This window comes from Hemicordylus capensis, chromosome 15 (assembly GCF_027244095.1).
Source record: "Hemicordylus capensis ecotype Gifberg chromosome 15, rHemCap1.1.pri, whole genome shotgun sequence".
NCBI classification, from domain to species: Eukaryota; Metazoa; Chordata; class Lepidosauria; order Squamata; family Cordylidae; genus Hemicordylus; species Hemicordylus capensis.
Window position 1 is genome coordinate 3,191,889 of NC_069671.1, and position 23,693 is coordinate 3,215,581.

A 23,693-nucleotide genomic window follows, 5' to 3' on the forward strand; every position below is an offset into this window, starting at 1 on the left:
TCACGAGTACATGTCGATGTTGCACCATAGACTTTAAGGCCAAAAGGGCTAATCTTATCAGCCACAGCTCCATCCAATTGATGCTGTAGATCCCTTTGGCTGGTGATCACTCTCAGGTGACTCTTGCAAGCAGTGTGTTCCCCAACCCTGACTGCTGGCATCGGTGGTTACCAACACCCATGGAAGGTCCAGGAACTGCTTGCCCTTCAACAGGTTCTTCTGAAACTGCCAAGTTAGGGAGTGTTGAATAGCTGTAGGAAGCATCACTAACTTGGGAGACTTGGCTGCAATATCCTTGTGATGAGCTAAGAGGAACCATTGCAGCTGTTGTAAGTGGAAATGTACCCAAGGTACTGATTCTAGGGCTGCCACCATCAGGCCCAGCAAGCGAGATAATGCTGTTAATGCTACTGGCCTGTTGTGCCGTACTTGTGACACCACCTTGTTGTAAGGTCCGAAGACATTCCGGTGGTAGAATCAAGCGGTTTCTCTGTGCGTCGATCAAAACACCCAGATGTACATACAAGTTGATGTGTCAGATCCAGCTGGCTTTTCTTTTGATTTATTAAGAAACCGTGGTCTTCCAGTACTCTCAGTGTGGTTCTATCTTGTTTGATGGAGTTGAGATACGGGGACTTGATAAGCAAGTCTAAAAATGCGAACGCCCTGACCCCCTGGATTCGTAGGGATGCCATGACTGGCACCAGTATCTTTGTGAACATATGGGGTGCTGACAACAACCCAAAGGGAAAGGTTTAGTACTGATAGTGCACCCCTGCATACAGAAAGCACAGCAGGTGGCGGCTGCCACGATGTACTGGGGCATGTAGGTAAGCTTCCCTGGGGTCAACTGAGGCCAGAAAATTCAGGTGCTGAAGGGCTTCCGCAATTGACCTCAGAGATTCCATCCTGAACCATCATCTTTTCACCCAATTAAGGTATTTTAAGTCCAGTACCGCCTGCAGGAAGCCGTCCTTCTTGGGCACCGTAAACAGAATAGAATAGATGCCTTGACCCTGTTGATCTGGGGGGACTAGTTCGACAGCCCTAATGTCCAGCAGATGCCTGATAGCTTCCAATTGGCCTGCATATTTGGTAGGCAAAAGCGAGGTTGGAGTAGGAAGGAACCTGTTTGGAGGGTTAGCATCCAGTTCTATCCTGTATCCAGTGGCCACCGAGTCCAGCACCCAGCTATCTGTTGTTGAAAGCTCTCAGGAATGAGAGGCGGCCGTCCAACATCTTGTGGGATGAGTCAAGCCGGCTCCCCCCCACCCCCCCAGTTGGGCCGTGGTAGTGGCTCGGCCACTGTTAAACAGTCGGTTGGTCCTGGATCTATCCCACTGTTATGGCTGGGATCTAAAATCCCTGTCACGCCCATGAAAGGGCGGCCGGTTCGGACTGAAATTTTTGAGATCTTCTGGGATGATTACGATCTTCTTTATGAAAAGAGGTCGGCACGACCTTTCTTTTTCCCTTAGACTCAGTCATAATGTCCTTAAGTGCTGCCTCCCTGAAAAGCTTACTGCCATCAAATGGCACCACTGTGAGGTTTACCTGCCAGTATTTCAACCAGAGGTTCCGGCAATGCACAATTGAGGGAACTGCTGACCACGAAGCAAAACGTAGAGTATAGTGTAGCATATGACATAAATGCCTGAGCTTTTTGGATCTTGACCAGCTGTATAAGTAATTTTGCTGGATCAGTTGGTGGGTCTTGGATAAGGTCATCCAGCCAAATAAGCAAGGCTCTGGACAGCAATGACGAAGTTGCCGAAGCCCGTATACATGAAGCCACATCATGTGATTTACGCATGGTCGCCTCCAGACGTTTATCCATTGCATCCTTTAATGCAGACTCCCCATCACAGGGTAACAATGCCCCTGACAACAGCACCACCACTGGAGTGTCGATGGGGGGAGTCTTAAATATGTCAGATGGCTCCTCCTGAAAAGAATATTTGTTTGCAGAGGCTAAAGATTTCTGATTGGAGGCTAGGATTTTCCATTCCTCCTTAATGGTCTCCACAAAGTGGTTTGGTAAAGGTAGTGCCAAGTGGTCACACCCTGGCTTCGGAAACACCGGAGCACTCTTAGTTACAGGAGTGGCTATTCAGGGGTGGGTGCAGCCTGTAGATCTAAAGTTACAATTGCCCTGTTCATGAGGGGGGCCAAATCAACCTTTTGGAACAGTCTCAGCTTCCGCTCCTGACCACTCAATGTCTAGGGCCCCCCCAGCAGGGAGTGTAGGGTTATCAGGGACAATATCAATGTCTATGTCAATCGGAATAACTGGCCCTGGCTTTTTGGGAGGTCTGACAGGCATCTTGGTGTTAGGTAGGCATGGATTGGGAGAATAAGGCCCTGATAACTCTTAAGAATGTATGCTAATGTGTCCCCGAATCCTTTTATTGGAACCTTTAGATTTGTCCTTTCTAGCCTTTTTCTCATGCCTTGATTTCTTTTTGGCCTTTCTCGGGGAGGGTCTGTGAGGTAAATGAATCAGTCGCTGATGAGTTAGAGAGGTTCCTTCTACCCTGCCCCCGTTTCTTGGCATTTTTCTTTTTCAGTTTATCAGATGAATCAGACAGGTTGTTAAGAAACCATGCTTCCCAGTCTGGGGGCACATCTTTGGGAAAGGCCAGAGTTTGGGAGCCCGAACTCCCCCCTCCCCACAATTCGAGCTCACCCATTGCCAGGCGGTCATAGAAGAAAAAGAAGTTCTGCTTGCTGCCCCCTGATGGGCCGTCGTTAAGCCATGCAATGGTGACGAACTTTCCTCCACTTTGCTTCCTGCCGAAAATGGCCCTTTGGGCCTTGCCAAGGCCTCAGCTGCTGCAATTTTTCTTCCATGGGCAATCCTACTTGTGAGTGGGCTCCTGCTTGTGCTGGGGATGGCCAATGACACCTCCGAGGCTGGTTCCTGTGTGTCAGATTTGGGGCGCAACGGTTGCTGTGGCGGCTCTCCCTGGGGGGGCTGGGAGCTAAGCCGAGGCTTGGCCCAGCCCGCCAACGCCTTCTCCTTGCGGTGCCACCGAACTTGGGGTCTTGTAGTCGACAGGAAGGAAACCCGGTATAGTGTTTCCCTGCTCTGTACGGGCAGAGCTAGCAGCTCTGAGCTGCTTCGAAAGGCCCTCCCAGTTCTTCCCTTCAGGCATGAGGATATGCCTTAATCGTCTGCTCTGCTCCATAGCAATGGAGCAAGATTGAAATTGCAGAAAAGGCTGGGAAGGACTAAGAGGAATGGAAACTGAGGAAAATAGGAAGAGGCGAAAACAACGAAGATTTCTTTTAGGGGGGGAGGAATTACAAAGATAAGAAGAAGACACTCTAGAAAGCAAGAATTAAAAATTAAGGAACAAACTACAGAATATAAGGAGAAAACTATTTTAGAGAAAGAGTTCTGCCATGAGCCCGTGCAGGACTAAAAGAACTGGGAGGGCTTATCCCCCTCCCCAGCTCATAAAGGCTTTGTCTAATTTGCATAGTCCTGCCTTGAGCCACGTGGAAAGGATAACCCACTCAGATTTCCTCTAATACAGCCTCAAAGAAGTATAATCATTTCTAAATCAACAGTTAGGACAGTGATTTTAAAATAATCAACAAATCTGCTGCCATGTTACCACATCTCAACATCATTTGCTGCTGTCTACATTCTACTCAGCCTAGATGGAAAGATACGTTTTAATGAATTGACAGGTTGCTTACCTGTAACTTTGCTTCTTCTAAATGGTCATCTGTGCTCTTACACCTAGGGGCTTTGCTCCTGCGCAGACTCCACTTTGGAACGTTCCAAGCTTCAATGTTTTAGTTCTGGCGGGAGTCCCACCCCCTTCCCTCTTATGAGCATGAGTAGGCCCTTCCCTCCTCAGTCTGAGTCTGCCATACCACAAAACCACAGCTTGCAACTGCAGGCGAATGTAGCAAGCTCCCAAGAGACCAAAGAAAGGGGCTTCTTCTTCACTGAGAGACTGAACAAACAGTCCCTCCTTTTCCCCTCCCCGCCCCTGACTCAAGGCTAATCCACAGAGGGGAAGGCATGAGGGGAGGGAGAGGCCATAACAAGACAAAAGGCACTGAGCTGCTGAAAAAACGCTCCTGCTCTGAGCAGACAGGGCTGAAACTGGAGTCCAGGAGGTAGTCCCTTCCCATGGGATGACATGAGCAAACCCTTATTGGTTGACCCTGTCTCTGAGCAAGTGGAGGGATCTACCCACTTTCAGGATACACTTCCCCTCTGAGGGAGAAGGTTGTTTCATGGAGAATGACACAACTAGAGGTGATAGCTTCTTCTTTTTGAGCCAAGGTGGCTGAGTAGGGTCCTCTCAGTACGGTTGCTTCTGAAGTAATTTGGTGGGGTCCAAGTGGGAGTCGGAGCCCACAGGACACAAATGGCACCTTCTTCTTAAGAATGATGGTCTGAATCATCAGTACTGAGGTGTTCAGGACTGATGTAGAGGTTGAAGGAGCCATAGGCTCTAAAGGTATGCTTCGGAGTATGCGCTGTCCCAAGATTTTGGCCTGGCTCGAGGTAGAGGTGATGGAGAATGCCACAAGCTTTGAGAGTCTGGACCTCTCTTCCAAAAATACCTGTATTCTAGTTGATGTAGGGGTGATGTATCCTCTATAATAAAAGGCTTAGGTGTGATCCCGTGTCCCTCTGCCCGTGTCTTTCTCGGCCGTTCTGGGCATGCGCGGAGCATGCCACAGAGACACGGCGGCCATGTTGAGGACAGCAGCGGCCGAAGAACAGGCTACGGGGAGGGCAGAGCCGGCAGCGGGTGGACTGGGAGGGCAGCGGGGGGAACAAAGGAAGATACGGCTGCAGAGACACGGCGGCCATAATGACGAGAGCGGCGGACGAGGAACGGGCTACGGGGAAGGCAGAGACGGCAGCGGGGGGAAGAGGCGGCGGGGGAAGCCGGCCGAGGCGGTGGCGGAGCTGCGTCCGAGGCCTGGCGGCGCCGCTGAAGCTGGGCGGGGGGAAGAGGACCCCCTCACCCGAAACCACTGCTGACGGACGGGGTGAGGAGGTGGTGGGGGAAGCCGGAAGGGGGAGGCCAGCGGTGGCGGGGGGCCCTTGCCCGGCCGGGGAGACCGGCCGTGGCATGGAGGCTGGCGGCAGCGCGAGGAGGAATGGTGGCGGGGCCCCCGGAGCGCACAACTCTCCTAGCGCCCGTTAATTTAACAGGCCTAAAATAACTAGTTTAGAAGAATTTAACATTTGCTCCCACAACCACGAATGGAGTCTCAATGCCCAGTTCTTGTAGGTGTGTTTTGTAAATTTGAGGCAGTAGGCACAAGATCAGTAATGTGTGCCTTACTGAGGCAAAACAAACAGCAACTGTGGCTGTCAGTAGATGGTAACTTTGCGCCACAGCGAGTGTACGGCTTAAAAGTGACCTCAGAGGCCATATACCGGGGAAAAACACTAGGCCCCTCGGAGGGAGAACAGGGAGCATGGAATAAAAGCAAAACGCAAACAGAAAGGAGGAAATAAACACTAATAAGGGAGTAGAGAAAATTTAACTCTTTCTTTTCAGAAGCTCGGCATGAAGTCAAAAAAGTGTCGATCTGTCAGTGGATGAAGAAAGACGGAGGGAAGAGCCGACACATGCATACAAGATGGAAGGGGGTGGGACTTCTGTCAGAACATAAGCATAAAAGCTTGGAACGTTCCGAAGTGAGGTCTCTGCACAGATGCAAAGCCCTTAGTTGTAAGGCACAGAGACCATGCAGAAGAACATATTGTTTTCCCCAAGTATCAACAACTGACTGAAGCCACGTCCCACATTTCTATTGAGGTACTTGCTTGCAGTAGGGATGTGCAAAACATTTCGAGCTTGAAACAATCACTCTTAGAATAAAGGGCCTGTTTCGAGTTCGAAACAAAACAGCCCCATTTTGTTTTGTTTTTTAATTAAATTTTTATTAATTTTAACAATAATCATTCACAACACATTAAACAAATATGGACTTCCTGCTCACACCAACTCTATAATTAACCCTTGCTATAATAATATTCAAAACATAGATTTAAACCTTACAAACACAATTTTGTTCTACTCAACCTGCTAATATTACTAAATTTCAAACCCTGTTGTAAAATCAATATTAGGAAAATAGTTCTTTAAATACAATAAGAATGGTTTCCAATCTTCTTTAAAACATTCTAAATTTTGATCTCTTATCAGTACTGTAAGTTTTGCCATCTCCGCATATTCCAAAATTTTTATCAGCCAATCTTCTTTTGAAGGCAGTTCATTGCTCTTCCATTTCTGTGCATATATTATTCTGGCCGCCGTGGTAGCGTACATAAAGAATGTTAAATTAGTTGTAGAAAACACTCCTTGTGTTATTCCCAGCAGGAAGGATTCTGGCCCTATACATCATCCTCTCTAATAAAAGGCTTGGTGTCCATCCGTGGACACCAAGCGTCTGTCCGTGCCTCCCTGGCTCCGCGCATGCCCAGAACGGCTAAAGCAGAAACAGACACAGGCAACAGGCGGCCATGTTGGATCCTTGCCCGGCCGCGGAAATGCAAAGGTGGCCACAGGAAAGGGCAGAGGCGGCCGCAGGGAGGCAGAAGTGGTGGCGGCGGCACCAGGCCAGCCGGCCGCGCCGCCGAAGCCGGGCGGGGGAAGCCTGCCAAGGCGGCGGCTGGGAGACCTTGGGGCCCTTGCCCGGCGAGACTGGCCACGGCCTGGAGACTGACGGCGGCGGGAGGGGGAATGGTGGCGGGGGGCCCAGAGCGCACAACTCCACTAGCGCCCGTTATTTAACGGGCTTAAAAACACTAGTTTTATAATAATTTTCTTTTAAAACATAACATGCAGTAAACTTTAAATCAGTTTTTTTAAAAAACAGCCCCGTTTTGAGTGCTATGTGGAGGCCTGTTTCCCCCTTTCTGATTGGTTTTCTGGCACTGGCTTCCGATTGGCTTGCAATCTCCTTGCTTCTTGGTTGGCTTGTTATCATTCAAATCAAGTGTTGTCATGGCTGGGGGAAGCTAAAGGAGGAATTTTCAAAGTGTATTGAAACACTCAGGATGATCCAACCTGGTGGAACTTCACCTTTCTCTTGCTCCAGCGCCTGCAGAGTCAGTCATCCACATCCTCATAGGGAGGTGTGGCTTGGAAGTGTACAACCTATGCAACCAGGACTGGGCGCTCATTTCTGAGATTGTCTTGACCCTCGAGCCATTCTTTGTTGCCACGAACAGAGAGACGGTAGCAAGCCTAGAACTTGCACCTAGCTCCAGAGTGAAAGGACTCTCTGTGTACAAGGGAGTCACAAAAATAGGAAGTAGTTTGATCGTCCAATGTAATGTGGAATCTCCTGGCTAGCAAGAACTTAATAGATGGGAATGTTTGCTTCGATTTCTTGCTAGCCAGGAGATTCAGCATTAAATGAGATTAAGGGAAATGCCACATTGCATTGGACTATTTTTATTCCTTCCTAATACTTCACTACTAAGCATAACTGATACCTACACAAAAAGAAGAAACTTATCTTACCAGCATATATGTCTATTCTTGTGGCATCTGCATCTCTACAAAAGAACAACCGATGTTACAAATCAATATCCAAGCACCGAGTGAAAATTAAGTAGTAGGAGAAAAGCATGCCTTTTATTTAACAGGAACTGGAAATACAGATAAAAATCTTCAAATGACTAAGTGCCAGCACTCCACACAGCAGAGGGCACTCTATGAAGCTTTCATACATTATTTTGACCCCCTTATATACTGTATACTGTGAAGCAAAGCATTAAGGTGGCATTTATAAACAAAATAAAAGATTTTAAAATTTTTGGTTTAAGAGGGGAGTTAAGACAAGAACAATTTTTCACTCCTGCTCTAAGAGACATGGACATTTGCAAGTTGAGATCACATACATACTGGCTTTACAAATTAGACTCCAAGCACCCATACTTTTGTCTTGGTCTTTCTGTTTGACACTGGGCTGGGGAGGAATGAGTCCAGGCAGAAATTCAGGAGGTGCAGCTGTCAGATGCTCCCTTCTTCATTTGTTCTCTTATCTGAATTGAGCCTTAGTCTGACTGTAGCTGTTTGACAGTTTTTAAAACTGTTCGTAAATATTTGATTTCATAAATGAGACACAAGGATCAGTCTAACTAAGGTACAGTTTCTGAAGTCTGTAGCTAAGCCACAACCATATAATAGACTTTATAGTTACAATCTTCAGTACATACCTGGCATTATCTACAAGTTCAGCAAGGGCCCCAAACAAGAATTCATGAGTGGTTCTGCAATGTCAAAGTCAGAGAAGTTACTTTGAGTCAGAGTAGTGTACATATTGTTTCAATGTTATGCATTTCATATGGGACCTTTCAAAATCTTATTTAGCAGAGTTCTTTCCCACAGCCAAGATGAGAAAGGATGAAAATCTATATGCACTGAAGGCCACAGTCAGCTTGCAGCAATCTCAACAACTACCAAGACAGCAATTTAGATGGCAAATCAGTGAAGACTATATTTCCGACCCCCACAAAGGATTCAGTACTGTGCAATGTTCACTGCAACTTAACAACGCATTGTGAACACCTAATCATGCATTACTGATACAGAAATGCATGATTAACCACACATTGTGAAGTTATGGTTTGCAAACCTATTTACAAACATCTGAAACTAATTAAAAATATTCTAAAATGGGGGATACGGTGTGCAGCCGTAATAGATTTATTTTCGTAATAGCAGTTCTTCTGGTGTATAAGTCCCCCATTCACCCACAAAAAGGCATTCTCTATCCAAATAGTGCCTTTTGGTGTTAAAAATATCCAATGAGGTTCCCTGCAAAGATATAGGTTGCCAACTACTGCTAATCCAGCGAGAAGATTATCTTGAGTTTGCAGTAGATCTGTGGTATAATCCTATTGATCCAATGCTACATCCATCAGAGAATCCCAGTATTATTGAATGCTTTACTTTTATGAATTTGTAATTCTCACTGAATGTCTTTGGCAGAAAGCATATTAGTATATAAACAATTATATGAGAAAGTACCTACTCACACACTGATACTGGGTTAATCTTCTCCTTACACAAAATCTATGATCATTATCAATATATCTAAAGTTCTTTACCTTTTTTAAAAATTTCTCCACTCACTGCTTTAAGAAGCAAATTTTGTAAAATGGATTCCAATTCCATATACTGAAAACTGGATCTCTGATTTGATCACTCTAGCAGCACACGAATGCCCCCTTCTTTCATAAAATAATGTATCTAAGTATGACAAGATCTGGTCTGAGTTTCTGAACCTATTTTCAGTGAAAGAGCAGAGCGAGCTTTTCTCTCTTTCTTTGGGAGTGGGTCGGAGGGGTGACTAATTAATTCACTGCTTACGAGTACTTATTATGGGTTTCTTTTTAAATTGCTTTGGGGAAAATCTGTAAATATTGTATTGTAAATACAATATATTGTAAGTGTCTATACACATCTTTATTCTGTACTTCAAATGCAGTCACTAAATAGTGGGAGAGAAATGGATTACAACTCCTTGAAAAAGAGCCCTTAACTCCAGTTCAGTATTGTTAAAGTATCAACAAAAGCTTTAAAGGTGAATTATTCGAGCTTCTCAAGAAAATGAAAATATGTAGCAAAAGCAGCATGGCAACATGCTGGGAATAGAATCTGAAAATTCTTTGTACTCTTCATAGGAATCTTTATAATTAATTCTTGAAAACATGCCTGTGGGGATGCGTCCCACCATTTTGTCAAACGGCACACTTTACTTTAAACCACTCTGACTTAAGTAATACAAATGTGGCAACAATAAGTAAAACATGGCCTCAACTTTCACTAAAATTCTACCAAAAGAAAACCACAGGGCTCTGTGGTTGACAGGAGTCGACACCTACTCGATGGCACACTATCTCATTAAATCTCCATGTGCCCGTTCCATTATAAACTATAAGCCTTGACGCAGAGTAATAATGCATGTGTCTCCCCCATAAACAAGTGTAGAGTTAGATTAGCCAGGCATGTATAAGTGTCATATACATTAAAACACTTTCAGAACTTTTAAAAGTAGTAACACAGTACAATTTTTTAAGAATGCAAAGGCTAGCTATGATAACAGCGTTCAAAAGTGTGTTCTCTAAACTGCTGTTAGTAACCCGAATGTAATGACTTTTTAAAAATCAGACATCTGACAACAAGCTTGAGATATTACACTGAAGAAACTGAGTTTCTTTTCGCAGTGCTCAAAATAGCTGAATCTGTACAGAAGGCCCTTGAATACCACAATGAATTGATACAGACAATTCTCACTATTCAAGGACCCTGCATCTGTGGTTCCGCGTATCAATGATCGGGCAATTGACACCTGACCTTGGCCTATGTGGAGGGGAAAGGGTTGATTTTTGTTTATACGGAGATCATTTCCAGCCACCATTTTGTCAAACAGACATTTTGTGGCTATTCTAACACACACACACACCCATGACTTTTCACAGGAAAATGATGGATTTGGGACAGGGGAGCATTCCTTGTCAACTGGAGACCCGCGAAGCATTGCAGGGCACTTTATTCCACATTTCACCCATTTCCCCCCCTTTCTCCAGCCTGTAGTGGAGAATGGAACCCCCACGGATAATGGCGTTCACCTTATTAGTTTCTCATGGTTTTGCCCATTCATAGGCAACTTCCCTGTATCCCAACTAAATGATCGTGGGGATAGTTTGTCATTTGGTTTACAGTTAGGAAAAACTCTAACTTTCTCTATGATAACCAAGTTGCTTTACTGCCCACCATGCTTGCTTCTAGCGGTGCTCATGGCCACACCACTGCTGTCTTGCTATAGGTGCGTAATCTCAGCTGCCACCATGGGCCAGCAGCCACCACACTCTAGGTTGATTCAGCAATGGTGGCAATTGCAGCATCTCTGCTATCTTACCATGAGTCTCTCAGTCTTGGCAGCTGCTAGATACCAGCTGGCTTTCCTTTAAGGTGCGCATGTGCACGCACATCAAACCCTGGTCCCCCACACAGACATTTCTGGTGGACGTGCAGTCTCTGTTGCGCCCACCACTGCTGCCTGGTACCCTATTTCCCTGGCCGGGAAGGGAAGCGTTGGCCCATTTCACCCTATACCCAACTGGGCTGCCGCCAAGCCGCCACCTCCCCCCCACCGAGCATCGGCCTCCTCCAGCCAGAGAACAGAGGGAGGAGTACAGGTGGCAGTGGTTCCCCTCAGGCAGCCCAGAGAGACTGGAGATGGGATTTTTTAAAAAGTTAAATTTTTTTACGCTCCACACTTTGTGCGGCACATTATTTCTGGAAGCCTGGGGAAATTTTTTTTTAAAATAATTGATTCCTGGTGTGCATATATGAGAGAGAGAGAGGTGTGCACACTGCCTGATAGTGCTGCCCAAAACAAAACTCTTTCCACTCAGTGTTGATAAAAATTAGAGTGAACAATGGACACCAGGCTAGCCCAGCCTGCTTCCAGATCCATGTAGTGCACACAGTTGACCTGGGCATTGCCATGCAAGCAAAGCTCCGGACCAAGTGCTCCAACATGGGTAGCCAGTGCTTAAATGCAGTTACAGTCTTTCCTGGAGCCAGACACCTGGCACATGCCAAAGCTGGAAAGCTACTGGAGGCACCCTGGAGAGAGAAGGCTTGGCTGCCATTCTCCAGGAAGACAGGGAGAAGAACGACATAGTTGACATGGAGAAGGAAGGCAACAACAACGAGGCACAGTCTTCTGGGGCTCGTCAGGGAACCTGATAGTATTTTTTCCCCAACTATCTTTCAATATGGCATTGGAGAGCTTCCTGTTATTATGTTCAATTGGACAGCAGGAAATTTTGTTGGTACTGATATTTTTATCTCATCATTCGACCAAAGCCACATAGGGGACTTTCCAAATCAAGTCATTAAAAATATTTTATTAAATTATCCACAATAATCAGAAGTCAGCAAACAGATCAATATAGGTTCAACAAATTCTATTAATAAGAGCCAGTAAATGCCGGGAAAACCTTAACCTGGCATCGCACAGCCCCAATTGCTAACGCTAATATTGTAGTCCTCCTGCTGCTCGCTGTCTAGGACCAATGTCAAGCCTACTGAGAATGGAGCAAGTTCCTGAAGTCCACTGTTATATTAAACAAGGGGGAGGGGCTTGCTGTCACTGCTGCTGATGTCACAAAGTCCAATCTATTGATTCTGTTTGTGGCAACAAGCAGCTGGGAGGATACAGGTGTCGTCAATCTTCCATCTCAGTGCTGATGTCCCAACATTACTATTGAACTCTCTCTGGAACCAGTAGCAAACTCAGTAAACAATATCATTAGATGTGGCATCGTTGTTGGGCTCAGAGTAGCAAAAACGATAAAGTGAAAGAAAGGTGTCTCATCTTCCGCTTCCAACAAGCTTAAATTAAAGATAGTAGTTCTCTCTCCTTTGAGGACTTAGGTCCACTAACAGTTCATAAGAGTTTCAATTGATCCCTATTCCCCCCATCAAACTGTTCAGAATTAGAAGTACAGCCTTTATGTAAACTGAAGGATTCAAAGTGTTTTGGGTTTTCCTCATATAAAGTTGGAAAGGAAAGGTTGTGCTGTCGAGTCGGTGTCGACTCCGAGCGACCACAGAGCCATGGGGTTTTCTTGGAGTGTTTACAGGAGTGTTTTACCATTGCCTTCGCCCACAGAGTATGAGATGCCTTTCAGCACCTTCCTATATCGCTGCTGCCCGATATAGGCGTTTCCCATATTCTGGGAAACACCAGCAGGGATGCGAAACACTTGCCACTTTCTGTGCTCCCTGGTTCTACTGTATGGGACAAAAGGACCTGCCTAGAATTTGAGATATGTGAAATCCAGTCTGACTAAAAGCAAAACAAACCATGCACACAAACCAGATGTTTCTCACTACTGGAGAAGGCATTAAAACAGCTATCTGATTGAAATATAGATCAAAGCCACTTACAAAACATCAAAATGATCTCAAAATGAGTTACTACATTATTTTGGAATTCAACACCTTTCCCCATTTATCTGCAGTAATTTGTATACACTAAGATATTTGCCATTATGCTGAGCTCCGTACAGCAGAGCTTCTCTGTGCTGGGAGAGCGCTTTAAGAGAGCCAAAGTCCTCTCTTAGGAGTACAGAGGGGAAAGCAGCTGGAAGAGCTGCACTTCCCAAGATGACTTCCAATATGGTGCAGGGCTCAAAAGGACTCCGTTTCCATTAAAGGAGCCCTGCCAGCACTAGGCAAAGCACAGCACTACATGGTAGGAATGATAATCTCTGCATGGTGCCAAGAGGCTACGTAAGAATATTCAAGCTTCATACAGGCCTAATAAACAACTAGTCAGGGAGCTGCACACAGAGCTTTGGTGTGGGGTTGTGGATCACCACTGGCCATGACCTTACACTGGAACATGCTTATTTGTTCTTTTGTGGTCCTGATGGCCTATAAACTTGGTTCTTGGAACAAAAATTCATTATAACATTGAAGCAAAACAGGGTCCTAATTCATGCCTCTGAACATACAGAATAGCTACCTACCTCTTAAAAGCACTATGACACTTTGAAATTATCACAAACTCTACACTGATGAAACAAGATCATGTATTTGCAGAGTATGTAAGTTCTGCCCTTGAGTCGGTGTCGACTGACTCCTGACGACCACAGAACCCTGTGGTTTTGCCTCCTCCTGCACAATGTGAAATGATGCCTTTCAGCATCTTCCTATACAACCGCTGCCCGATATAGGTGTTTCCCATATTCTGAGAAACATACCACTGGGGATTCGAATCAGCAGCCTCTTGCTCCCTAGGCAAGTCATTTCCCCTCAGAATATATACTATCTCTATAAGTAGTGTAGTATGTCTGTAAAACAATCAAGCATGATCAGATGCCTTAGAAATATCACCAGGATTACTTTGCTCATTGGACCAAAATTTCTTCCATTTCCTCAGAATGGGACGACACAGGGCGACTCCACCAAAAACGTTCTCTTCTCCAATCCAGCCACCAAGACACCTCACCGTCTTTCAGCTATCTCTTGTTTTACCACTCATTTACCTTTCTTTCTCTTTCCTTGACGGAGGTAAACCTTGGTTTCGGAGTAAGTGGATTCCAGGTGGAATCCACCTGGACGGGTATACACCAAGGAGTGCTTCTTGGGGATAAAATTGAGCATGCTGAATTCTGGCTGAGCTTCTTTCTTCCAAGTGGCCCAATCCTCTTCTTTTCCTTCTCCCAACGATTACCTTTGGTTTCCTAAACCTTTCAAGAATCCAACACTCTTCTTCGTGGATTATCAGTAGATACCAATATGCCAAAGGAAAGAAAAGATTGTGCCGAGTCGGTGTCGACTCCTGGCAAGCACAGAACCCTGTGGTTGTCTTTGGTAGAATACAGGAGGAATTTGCCATTGCCTTCTCCCGCGCGCAGTCCGAGACGATGCCTTTCAGCACCTTCCTATATCGCAGCTGCCCGATATAGGTATTTCCCAAAATCTGGGAAACACACCAGCGGGGATTCGAACCAACAGCCTCCTGCTCTCCAGGCAGATCACTTCCACGCTGCAAAAAGCCTAAACCCCAGCCTCCCTGACTCTTCCCCCCACTCCTACTTACGAGTTGGTGTGAAGATACTCGAAGGTCAGCTGAGCACGCTGCAGGCTGCTGTAGTTGCTGAATGCCATGACGGCGAACGCGCGACTACACCCCTCCCCAGTTCCCTAACGCGCCGCTCCCGCCAAATCCCCGAGACTGAGAAGGTCAGAAACGAGCGCGCGCAGCCTCGAGCGGTTTCTTTCTTCCAGGGACGGGGACGCGAGAATAGAAGCTTCCAGAGAAGCGCGCGCCGTTCCCGCCAATCAGTTTTTCTCCTCTCTCAACAGGCGAGCGCGAGCGCCGTTCCTGCCAACCGACGACTTCTTCTTCTTCTCCTTCAGCTTGGTTTCCGACCCCCTCCCTCGCAGCGCCAGGAGGCCATTTCTTTGCCGTTCTCGCCAACGCTACCCCTCACCCGCCCACCCCTCCTCCCCGCTCTTCTTCGACCGCTGCTCGGCTCGTTCTCCCTCTCTCCCAGTATATAATTTTTTGTGAGAAAAACAGACGAAATCAACGCGCGAGCTTCAGCCGCTTTCGGCCGCGCCACATCTTTCCCCAGCCAGCCCGACCGTTTCGTCCTCTGCCCGCCGCGGCACTGAGGAGAGGAACGGTGGGAGGAGGAGCTTAGAGCTCGTCACCGCCTCCCAGCGATTGGGCGAGGGTGAGTCCCACGTAGCAAACGAAACATGGCGCCACAACGGACGGACGTCTTCTCATTCGCGCGTTGCGAGGAGCGATATAAAAACCGCTCCCCCACCTCACGCCACGACCGTTGAGGAGGTTCGCGGGGGTGGAGCCTTCGGGGCGCGCATGCGCGACGGGACGGAGTGAGTGCCGCCGAACGCTGATGTCGTCGAAGAGAGCCTTTCTCCTCAGAAGAGCGGCTCTGTAGGATCGCCCGCGGTGCGGACGCGAGCGGGCGGGCGCGTGAGGCGGCGCGTGGGGGCAGATGAGAGAAAGAGAGAATGGCGGGTATTCGCGCGGTCCCTTCTCTCCCCGTCCCCGCTCCCTTCCTTCGAGCTACGATATCGATTCTGGTCCTCCCTTTCCAACTCCTTGGCTTCTCCCGACTCCATGCCCCTCTCGCCCACGTGACCTTCGCGTGCGCGTGACAAAACCTCACCCCCACCCTTCCCAATGGCCGCGCTTCTCGCTCGCCCGGAGAGAGAGGCGCCGCCATTTTCATGAAGCGCCTTGCGGCCCCGCGCGAAAAAGCAGCCCCTCAAAATGGCGGCGGGAGGTGCTTCTCGAAAGCTGACCGTCCTTTTCTCGGTTTTGCTAGCGGAAGACTTTACGACGCGAGGACATTTTCTTTTTTCTTTTCCTCTGGGATGTGGAACGGATTTCTCTCCCGCTTTTGTGTAAAATGCTGGACGTGGACGCGTTTTCATTTCGTGTATTCATGGGTGTGGTCACCACAGGGATTTGCGTTTCATTCTCCTTGGGCTGCTTTTTCATTAAGTAGGAAATTCTCTCCCACCCCCACACACCTAAAAACAACAACATCACAACCTAGTATTTTTATCATCTAACTGCACTTTCAGTGGGGTTCAACAGCTGCAGTTTCTCCTCCGTTGTTTTCTTTTCCACCACTGAGGATTATATAGTCATTGTTTTCTGACTTAAGGGGGGGGGGGGAGAACCAGGACTTTGGTAGAAGAGGCGTTGTGAACTTTGGTTTCTTCTGTGACCCTTTTCTTTCTACTGTATTTACCTGAATATGAAAAAGACTTATGTTTTTCCTAAGTTTTTTGATGTTAGAAATAGGGGTGTACCATCAAGTCGATTTCGACTCCTGGCACCCATAGAGCCCTGTGGTAGAATACAGGAGGGGTTTACCATTGTCTCCGCCAGCACAGTATGAGATGATGCCTTTCAGCATCTCCCGATATAGTAGCAGCAGAGATTAGAACTGGCAACATTCTGCTTGTTAGTCAAGCGTTTCCCCACTGCGCCACTTAATGTGGGGGTCATCTTAAATTCAGAGTTCTCTTCTTTTCTGGAAAATACAGGTAACTTGCATTTTTTCAGTGAGTGTAGTTGCAAAACTGTCTTGCATGTAGCTTTTATAGTGGGAAATGGTACCATTGGCAGAAACCAAATGGTAGCATGAATTGTCCTCTACTCTGATCTGTGGAATTATATATGTTGATGAGAACACTTGTGATAATTTGGTTTTGGTAGTGCTACATCTCTTTTGCATGTACAAGGTCCCAGGTGATGGCATATCCAGATAGGGCTGGGAGAGAGTCCTGCCTGAAACCTTGGAGGGTTGCTGTCAGTCTAAGGTAGATGGACCAATGGTCTGACTTCATATAAGGCAGCTTCCTAGGTTCCATTATCAGTCAGTTATGTGCTGGAGTAAAGCAGTCTTTAGTTGGGATTCTCCATCTGTGCATCATTTCAGTTCTGTTTACTCTTTCTTTTGTACATTGCTACTTCCAAGCACATTCTTGCGGGCTTAGCATAATGATACCATAAAACTCATATCGTTAAAATCATGGGCTAGTATTCATGTTGGAATAAGGAGAAAACTGTTAAGAAATGGAATGATTCCATCTTGGCTCATTTCTTTCACCGTTCTGCTTTGCAGCATCTTGAAATGGTATTTCAGATATTCACAAGACTACTTGCCATTAGGGGGTGTGCATAAACTAAAAAAAAAAAATGGTTTGAACTGAATTCAAACAGAATTGTGTTCCACAAAACTGCTTTGGTTGAAGTGACCGGCCAGTCCGGTCCAGTCAATTGAACCAGCTTGGGCGTCAGCCTGTGTTTAAGAGTGACCTGGCTGCGTAGTGGTGAGTGGTGGTGAGCTGGGGAAGAGCTCACCGCCACCTTTTTTGCTGCTATCCCTCAATGTAGAACCAGTTCACTTCGACCCAGGCTTGGTCTGGTCCAGTCGCAGAAAACCAGCCCCAGGTGGGTTGTGACCGAACCATTAGGATGTGCGAACCAGTACAGTTTGACGGCTCAATATCAAGACACACACACTGGTTCAGTTCGACATCAGACTCAACCCCCACCCTGGCCATTCGGGAGAATTCACACCTTTTTTTTTTAGAATTTGTTTTTGTACTTACTGCCTCTGGGGGGGCTTCTCTAAGGCCACGTGGGGTGTGATCCAAGCCACATGGGGGCCCATTGCACATGTGTGGCAGCTTCCAAAGTGACTGCTGCAATGGGGGAAAGACCTGGGAAAGGCTGAAGAACTCCTGAATTGGGTGATATGGGGCATTTTGAAGACCTCCATAGACCCACTCCCATGGCCTTGGAGAAGCTCCCCGGAGGAAATTTAAAAAACCAAAACTTTTTCATTGAAAAAAAATATTCATGAACCCCCCCCACCATAAATGGACCAGTGGGGTTCGAGAGGGGCAAAACTGAAACAGCCTGGTCCTATTTGAGGTTGGTTCAGCCTTGAACTAAACTCAGCCAGCCGGTTTTGTGCATACCTCTAGGAATTAGCCCAATTGAATGCAAACTGGTTCTTCATTGAACGGTTCATGCACACCCCTACTCGGCACCAGGTTTAAAGTAAGGGGAAAGTGTGCTGTTGAGTCGGTGTTGACTCTTGGCAACCGCAGAATCCTGTGGTTGTCTTTAGAATACAGAATGGGTTTACCATTGCCTCCTCCTGCACAGTATGAGATGCCTTTCAACATATTCCTATATTGCTGCTGCTCAATATAGGTGTTTCCCATAGTCTGAGAGACATACCAGCGGGGATTCAAACTGGCAACTTCTGGCTTGCTGATCAAGTCATTTCCCTGCTGCTCTTTTACAGCATCAAATTTATATGCTGCAAATATCTGGTTTCGAAGGAATTGCATCTATCATAACTTCACCTATCTGCATAAGTGATGAGGAGAATCCCAACTACAGGTGAAACTCGGAAAATTAGAATATCGTGCAAAAGTCCATTAATTTCAGTAATGCAAATTAAAAGGTGAAACTGATATATGAGACAGACGCATTACATGCAAAGCGAGATAAGTCAAGCCTTAATTTGTTATAATTGTGATGATCATGGCGTACAGCTCATGAAAACCCCAAATCCACAATCCCAGAAAATTAGAATATTACATGGAACCAAGAAGACAAGGATTGTAGAATAGAACAATATCGGACCTCTGAAAAGTATAAGCATGCATATGTATTCAGTACTTGGTTTGGGCCCCTTTTGCAGCAATTACTGCCTCAATGCGGCGTGGCATGGATGCTATCAGCCTGTGGCACTGATGAGGTGTTATGGAAGACCAGGATGCTTCATTAGCGGCCTTCAGCTCTTCTGCATTGTTTGGTCTCATGTCTCTCATCCTTCTCTTGGCAATGCCCCATAGATTCTCTATGGGGTCAGGTCAGGCGAGTTTGCTGGCCAATCAAGCACAGTACACTGTATACTTTTCGGAGGTCCTGAAACTTGCAAACTGTAGACTGCTGGCCCATAACCCATGTAGCAGACTTTTAACTACTGACTATTTTACTTGATCACCTATTTTAGTTAGTAGTTTTACTTGTAACTATATTAGCCTCCCCACAGTTTAATAGTCTATTAATTCTTAGTAGTTTAGTTGTAATTATTTCAAGATAATTTGGTCTAAGAATTTTAATATAATTGCCACAAATTTTATTTTATTGTATCTGTTTTATTCTGTGCTGGTCTGACTGTAATAAAGATTGATTAAAATAAACAAGGTGTTAATAATTGTAGCAACTTGCAAACTATAGACTCAAATGTTTTGTATTAGAAGAATCCTGTGTGAGTTTAAAGTGTATTGAAACTTTATTATGATGACAAATGTGCAGTGCACTATATGAAGAGTATAAGTTGTGAAGCATACGTACAGAAACCAAGTCATGGAAAAGCAGATATTCCATTCCTGTTTGCTAGTGGTAAAACTTCGAGAGTTGGTTACGGCTGAAAATCATGTTAACAGGGCATATTGTTTAAGGTATTTGTGTGTGAGAAAGCATTTTCAGTTGTGGTGTTGCTCATATCTAGCATCCTTGGATTTTGTTGAAATGCAATAAAGCCAGCCACCTGTTCTGCAAATCAGCTCCAATTCAAAATGAAAGGATGCAATGAAGGTAAATCCATATCTATTGGAGTACAAGGTTCAGCTCTTGAATGAAACACAAAATGCTTGTTTTTCTGAATATATTTGCTTCCAAGTAAGTTTTGACATTCAGAAGTCTGACATAGCAGAATTAGTTCCAGTACTTGAATGTTTGATTCTTCAGTTGATGAAGATGCGTTGGAGGAATTAACATTTGGGCTGGATATTCGTCCTACTTTCTCACTTGCTGAGCCAAGCATTCCTGAGTGATATTGAGGCTTTGCTGTTGCAGCTATTGTCTGGTCATTGACTGCAAAAGAATCTATCTGTAGAAGAAGCAGCTGATACAACTGAGTTATCAGCTGAAAGGAGATTCAGCAAACACCGAGAAGTCTTTTGGTTCATAATTGAACTGAATTCCTTCAGTCATGGTGTTAATTGAATTTCAAGAAGTGGAAAATGTGGATTTTGATTGAGTCACCATTTTGTTGCAAAAAAAGGAAGTATTTTGTGCACTAAGAGATATACATATTCCAAGATGTTGAATGCAGTGCTTGGGTGGTTGTGCAGAATTGTTGGGCTTTAGTTTTCTACAAGTCATTTTGCAGATTTGTTGCAATACCTATGTATTGCAACAAATCTGCAAAAATGACTCTATTTATAAGGGGTGATTTAATGTAATTTTGGTTGTCTAGTTTGTGTCCACTTATATTTTTAAAACAACTAATGAAGCTATTCACATCCCCACCCCTATGCTGGTGAGTAGACATTAAAAAACTTGTGCACATGTGCATGCCTTAGAGGGAGCTCTGGCCCCAGGTCAGTGACATCTCCAGGCAGAACTGGACAACATTTAACACATGTATATACCATCTGTAACCAGGTCTCAAGGCAGCTTGCAATTAGATATTTATTACATTTATAAACTGCCCTGTCCAAAGACAAATGTGGTGTACAACAACTTTTAAAAGACAAAAATACAGTGCTAAAAACAATTAACCATTTAAAAAAATACTTTACATACTTGGAACGCCAAGCCAAACAAAAAAATTTTTCAGGCTCTCTTAGATGACAGCGAGCCTAAACTGCGGATATCTGCCAGAGATTGCATTCCATAGACCAGGAGCAGCTACAGAAAAGGCCCAGTTCCAAGTTGCCACCAGACATACAGGTGTTAACTGGAGACGGACCTCTCCAGATGACCTCAACGAGTGATGGAGATCATACTGAAGAAGGCACACTCTAAGGTAGCCTGGACCCAAGCCGTTCAGAGCTTTAAAGGTAATAACCAGCACTTGGTATTTTGCCTGGAAACATTGGCAGCCAGTGCACGTGTTTTAAGACAGGCATAATATGCTCTCTCTGGGTTACCCCAGAGACCAATCTGGCTGTTGCATTTTGCATTTTGAACTGAAGTTTTGAAACTATGTACAAAGGCAGCCCCACATAGAGTGCATTGCAGTAGTCGAGCCTGGAGGTTAGCAGCTGATGCACCACTGTTTTGAGATCGTTCTCTTCAAGGAATAGATGCAGCTGTCAAATCAGCCGAAGCTGATAGAACGCACTCCTGGCCATAGCCTCCACCTGAGATACCAGGGTGAGGCCTGGATCCAAGAGCATTCCCAAGCTGCATACCTGTTCCTTTTAGGGGAGTGTAACCCCTTCCAGCATAGGAAGAGCTAACTCATCCCTTAAATTCTGATCCCCCACAATGAGCACCTCCATCTTGGTTATTTAAACTTTAAAATCAACTAAGAACTTGAACAGGTTTTGAACTTGAACTATCTTCAATGCTCTTCTGAAGGCCAGCAGAGATGGTGCAGATCTTATTTCAACAGGGAATATGTTGCAGTGCCTCAGAACAGGTTTGCTGTTGAGTCTCAACTAAATTGGCCTGTGGTAACTGCAAACTTGATGACTATAATTGGTAGCTAGGTTCATGACAAAGGTGTTCTTAGATATCCTTAGATTAAGAGCTTGACTGGTAAATAACCAGTACTTTGTTTTTCATCCTGAAACTTTGACAGCCACTGTAACTTTTAAAACAAGAGTAATGTGGTCTCTTTGGGTGAGCCAGAGACTATGTGGAACTGCATTTTGCATCAGTTCTAGGCAGTGCTGGGGAGGTGGCAGCTGTCATGGTGCACATTGGCACCAATGATGTTGGGAAATGCAGTTAGGAGGTCCTGGAAGCCAAATTTAGGCTGCAAGGTAGCATACTAAAGTCTGGGACCCCCAAGGTAGTGTTTTTGGAAGTGCTACCCACACTCGGGGCCAGAGAGACAGGTGGAGCTGAGGAGTCTCAATGCGTGGATGAGATGGTGGTATCAGTGGGGGAGATCTAGATTTCTTAGGCACTGGGATACATCTTGGGGCAAGTGAAGCCTGTACAAAAAGGAACAGGCTCTAATTGAACCAAGATGGAACCAAACTGCTGGCGCTTAAAATCAAAAAGAACAGTTTTTAAAATGACTGGGGAATTGCTGATAGGAAGTGAGTGGTATCTGGTTTGGCAAACAGCCCCCTAAGATGTGAGGGTGCACATGTTTCAGACAAACAGAAGGGGACTTAGAGCCAGGAGTTGAGCAGAAGGAAACATGACAGCTGGCAAAAAGGTCAAATGATGGTAAGGGAGATAGCACGTGCCAGCACCAGGTAAGAGACTTGGGGCATAGGTGCCTATATACTGATGTGAGAAGCATCTGAGCAAAGATGGGTGAGCTGGAGTGTTTGATTACTAATGAAAACAGAGATAGTGGGCATAACTGAAACCTGCTGGAATGGTGAGAACCAATGGGACACATTTCTTTATTATTTCTTATTTCTGGATATAAACTCTACAGAAGGGATAGGGAGGGGAGGATTGGGGGTGGAGTAGCACTGTATATTAAAGGAGGAATAGATTCCAACAAGCTAGAAAACCTAGGTGGACTAGAATCCTCCACAGAATCATTAAGAGTGACAATATAAGGACTGAAAGGAAATGTTTTACTAGGGACATGCGATCACCCTCTGGATCAAAACGCTGATGAGTGATCTGAAGTTGGAGAAGCAACGAGGTGTCAAATAGCAATAATTGGTGACTTCAGCTACCCATACATAGACTGGGTGAATTCACATTCAGATAAGAGGCCAAACTTTTAGACATGCTAAATGACTGTGCCTTAGAACAGTTAGTTGTGGAACCAACCAGAGAGATGGCGACCTTGGACCTAATCCTGAGTGGTGCCCAGGACCTGGTGTGAGATGTCAGAGTTGCAGAACCATTGGGGACAGTGATCATAGTGTGATCCAACTCAGCATATTTGAGTGGAGAATTGTAAAGGAATTCCAACATGGATACGTTGGACTTCAGAAGAGGAAACTTCTCAACTGAAGGGACTGGTAAAAAGGAAGCTGAAAGGGAAAGTCATGAGGGTCAAATCACTCCAGAAAGCATGGAACTTATTTAAAACCACAATACTGGAAGTTCAGTTGGAATGTATACCAAGAAGGAAAGGTACCATCAAGTTCAGGAGGATGCCAGCATGGCTAACAGGTAGAATCAGTGAAGCTATAAAAGGGAAGACTGCTTCCCTCAGAAGATGGAAGTCCTGCGGGAAGGAACAAACTCTGGCAAAAGAAATGCTCTTTAACTTGTTCATAAGTGATCTAGAAGTAGGGGTAAGCAGCTTTTTTGCGCACCCCCCATCATGCATGCACACCAGCCACTTCCCTCTTGATTCTGACCAGGGCACCCCACTCCAGCGTTTTTGGTCACAGTGCCTGGGAGGTGGGTGGGGGAGGAGGAGAGAACCCCCGCTCCTGGTTTGGCCGAATGCCGTACCTTCTGAACCGGTTCATGCACATCCATAGCAGGAAATAGGGCATACACATACCTCTCGTCTGGACTCCCTAGAAGCATCTGGTGGGCCACTGTTTGTAAACACGATGCTGTTTAGATAGGCCTTAGGCCTGATCCAGCAGGGCTGTTATCTACAGGGGCAGCCCAACATACAGTGCTTTGCAGTAGTCAAACCTGGAGGTTACCAG

At 45.7% G+C, this 23,693-nt stretch overlaps 1 protein-coding gene across 2 annotated transcripts in view; it reads right to left on the reverse strand.

The window, feature by feature from the left end:
• MORC2 (MORC family CW-type zinc finger 2) overlaps window positions 1-15,662 on the reverse strand; it is a 55,675-nt gene extending 40,013 nt beyond the window's left edge. Inside the window, exons 1-3 of one of the 2 annotated variants that reach the window (XM_053279250.1) lie at window positions 14,623-15,662; window positions 8,213-8,266; window positions 7,515-7,549 (exon numbers count right to left, since the gene is read on the reverse strand). In XM_053279250.1, the coding sequence (XP_053135225.1) occupies window positions 7,515-7,549; window positions 8,213-8,266; window positions 14,623-14,690 (157 nt within the window). In that variant the 5' untranslated portion in view covers window positions 14,691-15,662. The remainder of the gene's footprint in view (window positions 1-7,514; window positions 7,550-8,212; window positions 8,267-14,622) is intronic. The other variant, XM_053279251.1, reaches the window with a different exon arrangement.
• Window positions 15,663-23,693: the final 8,031 nt, after the last annotated feature.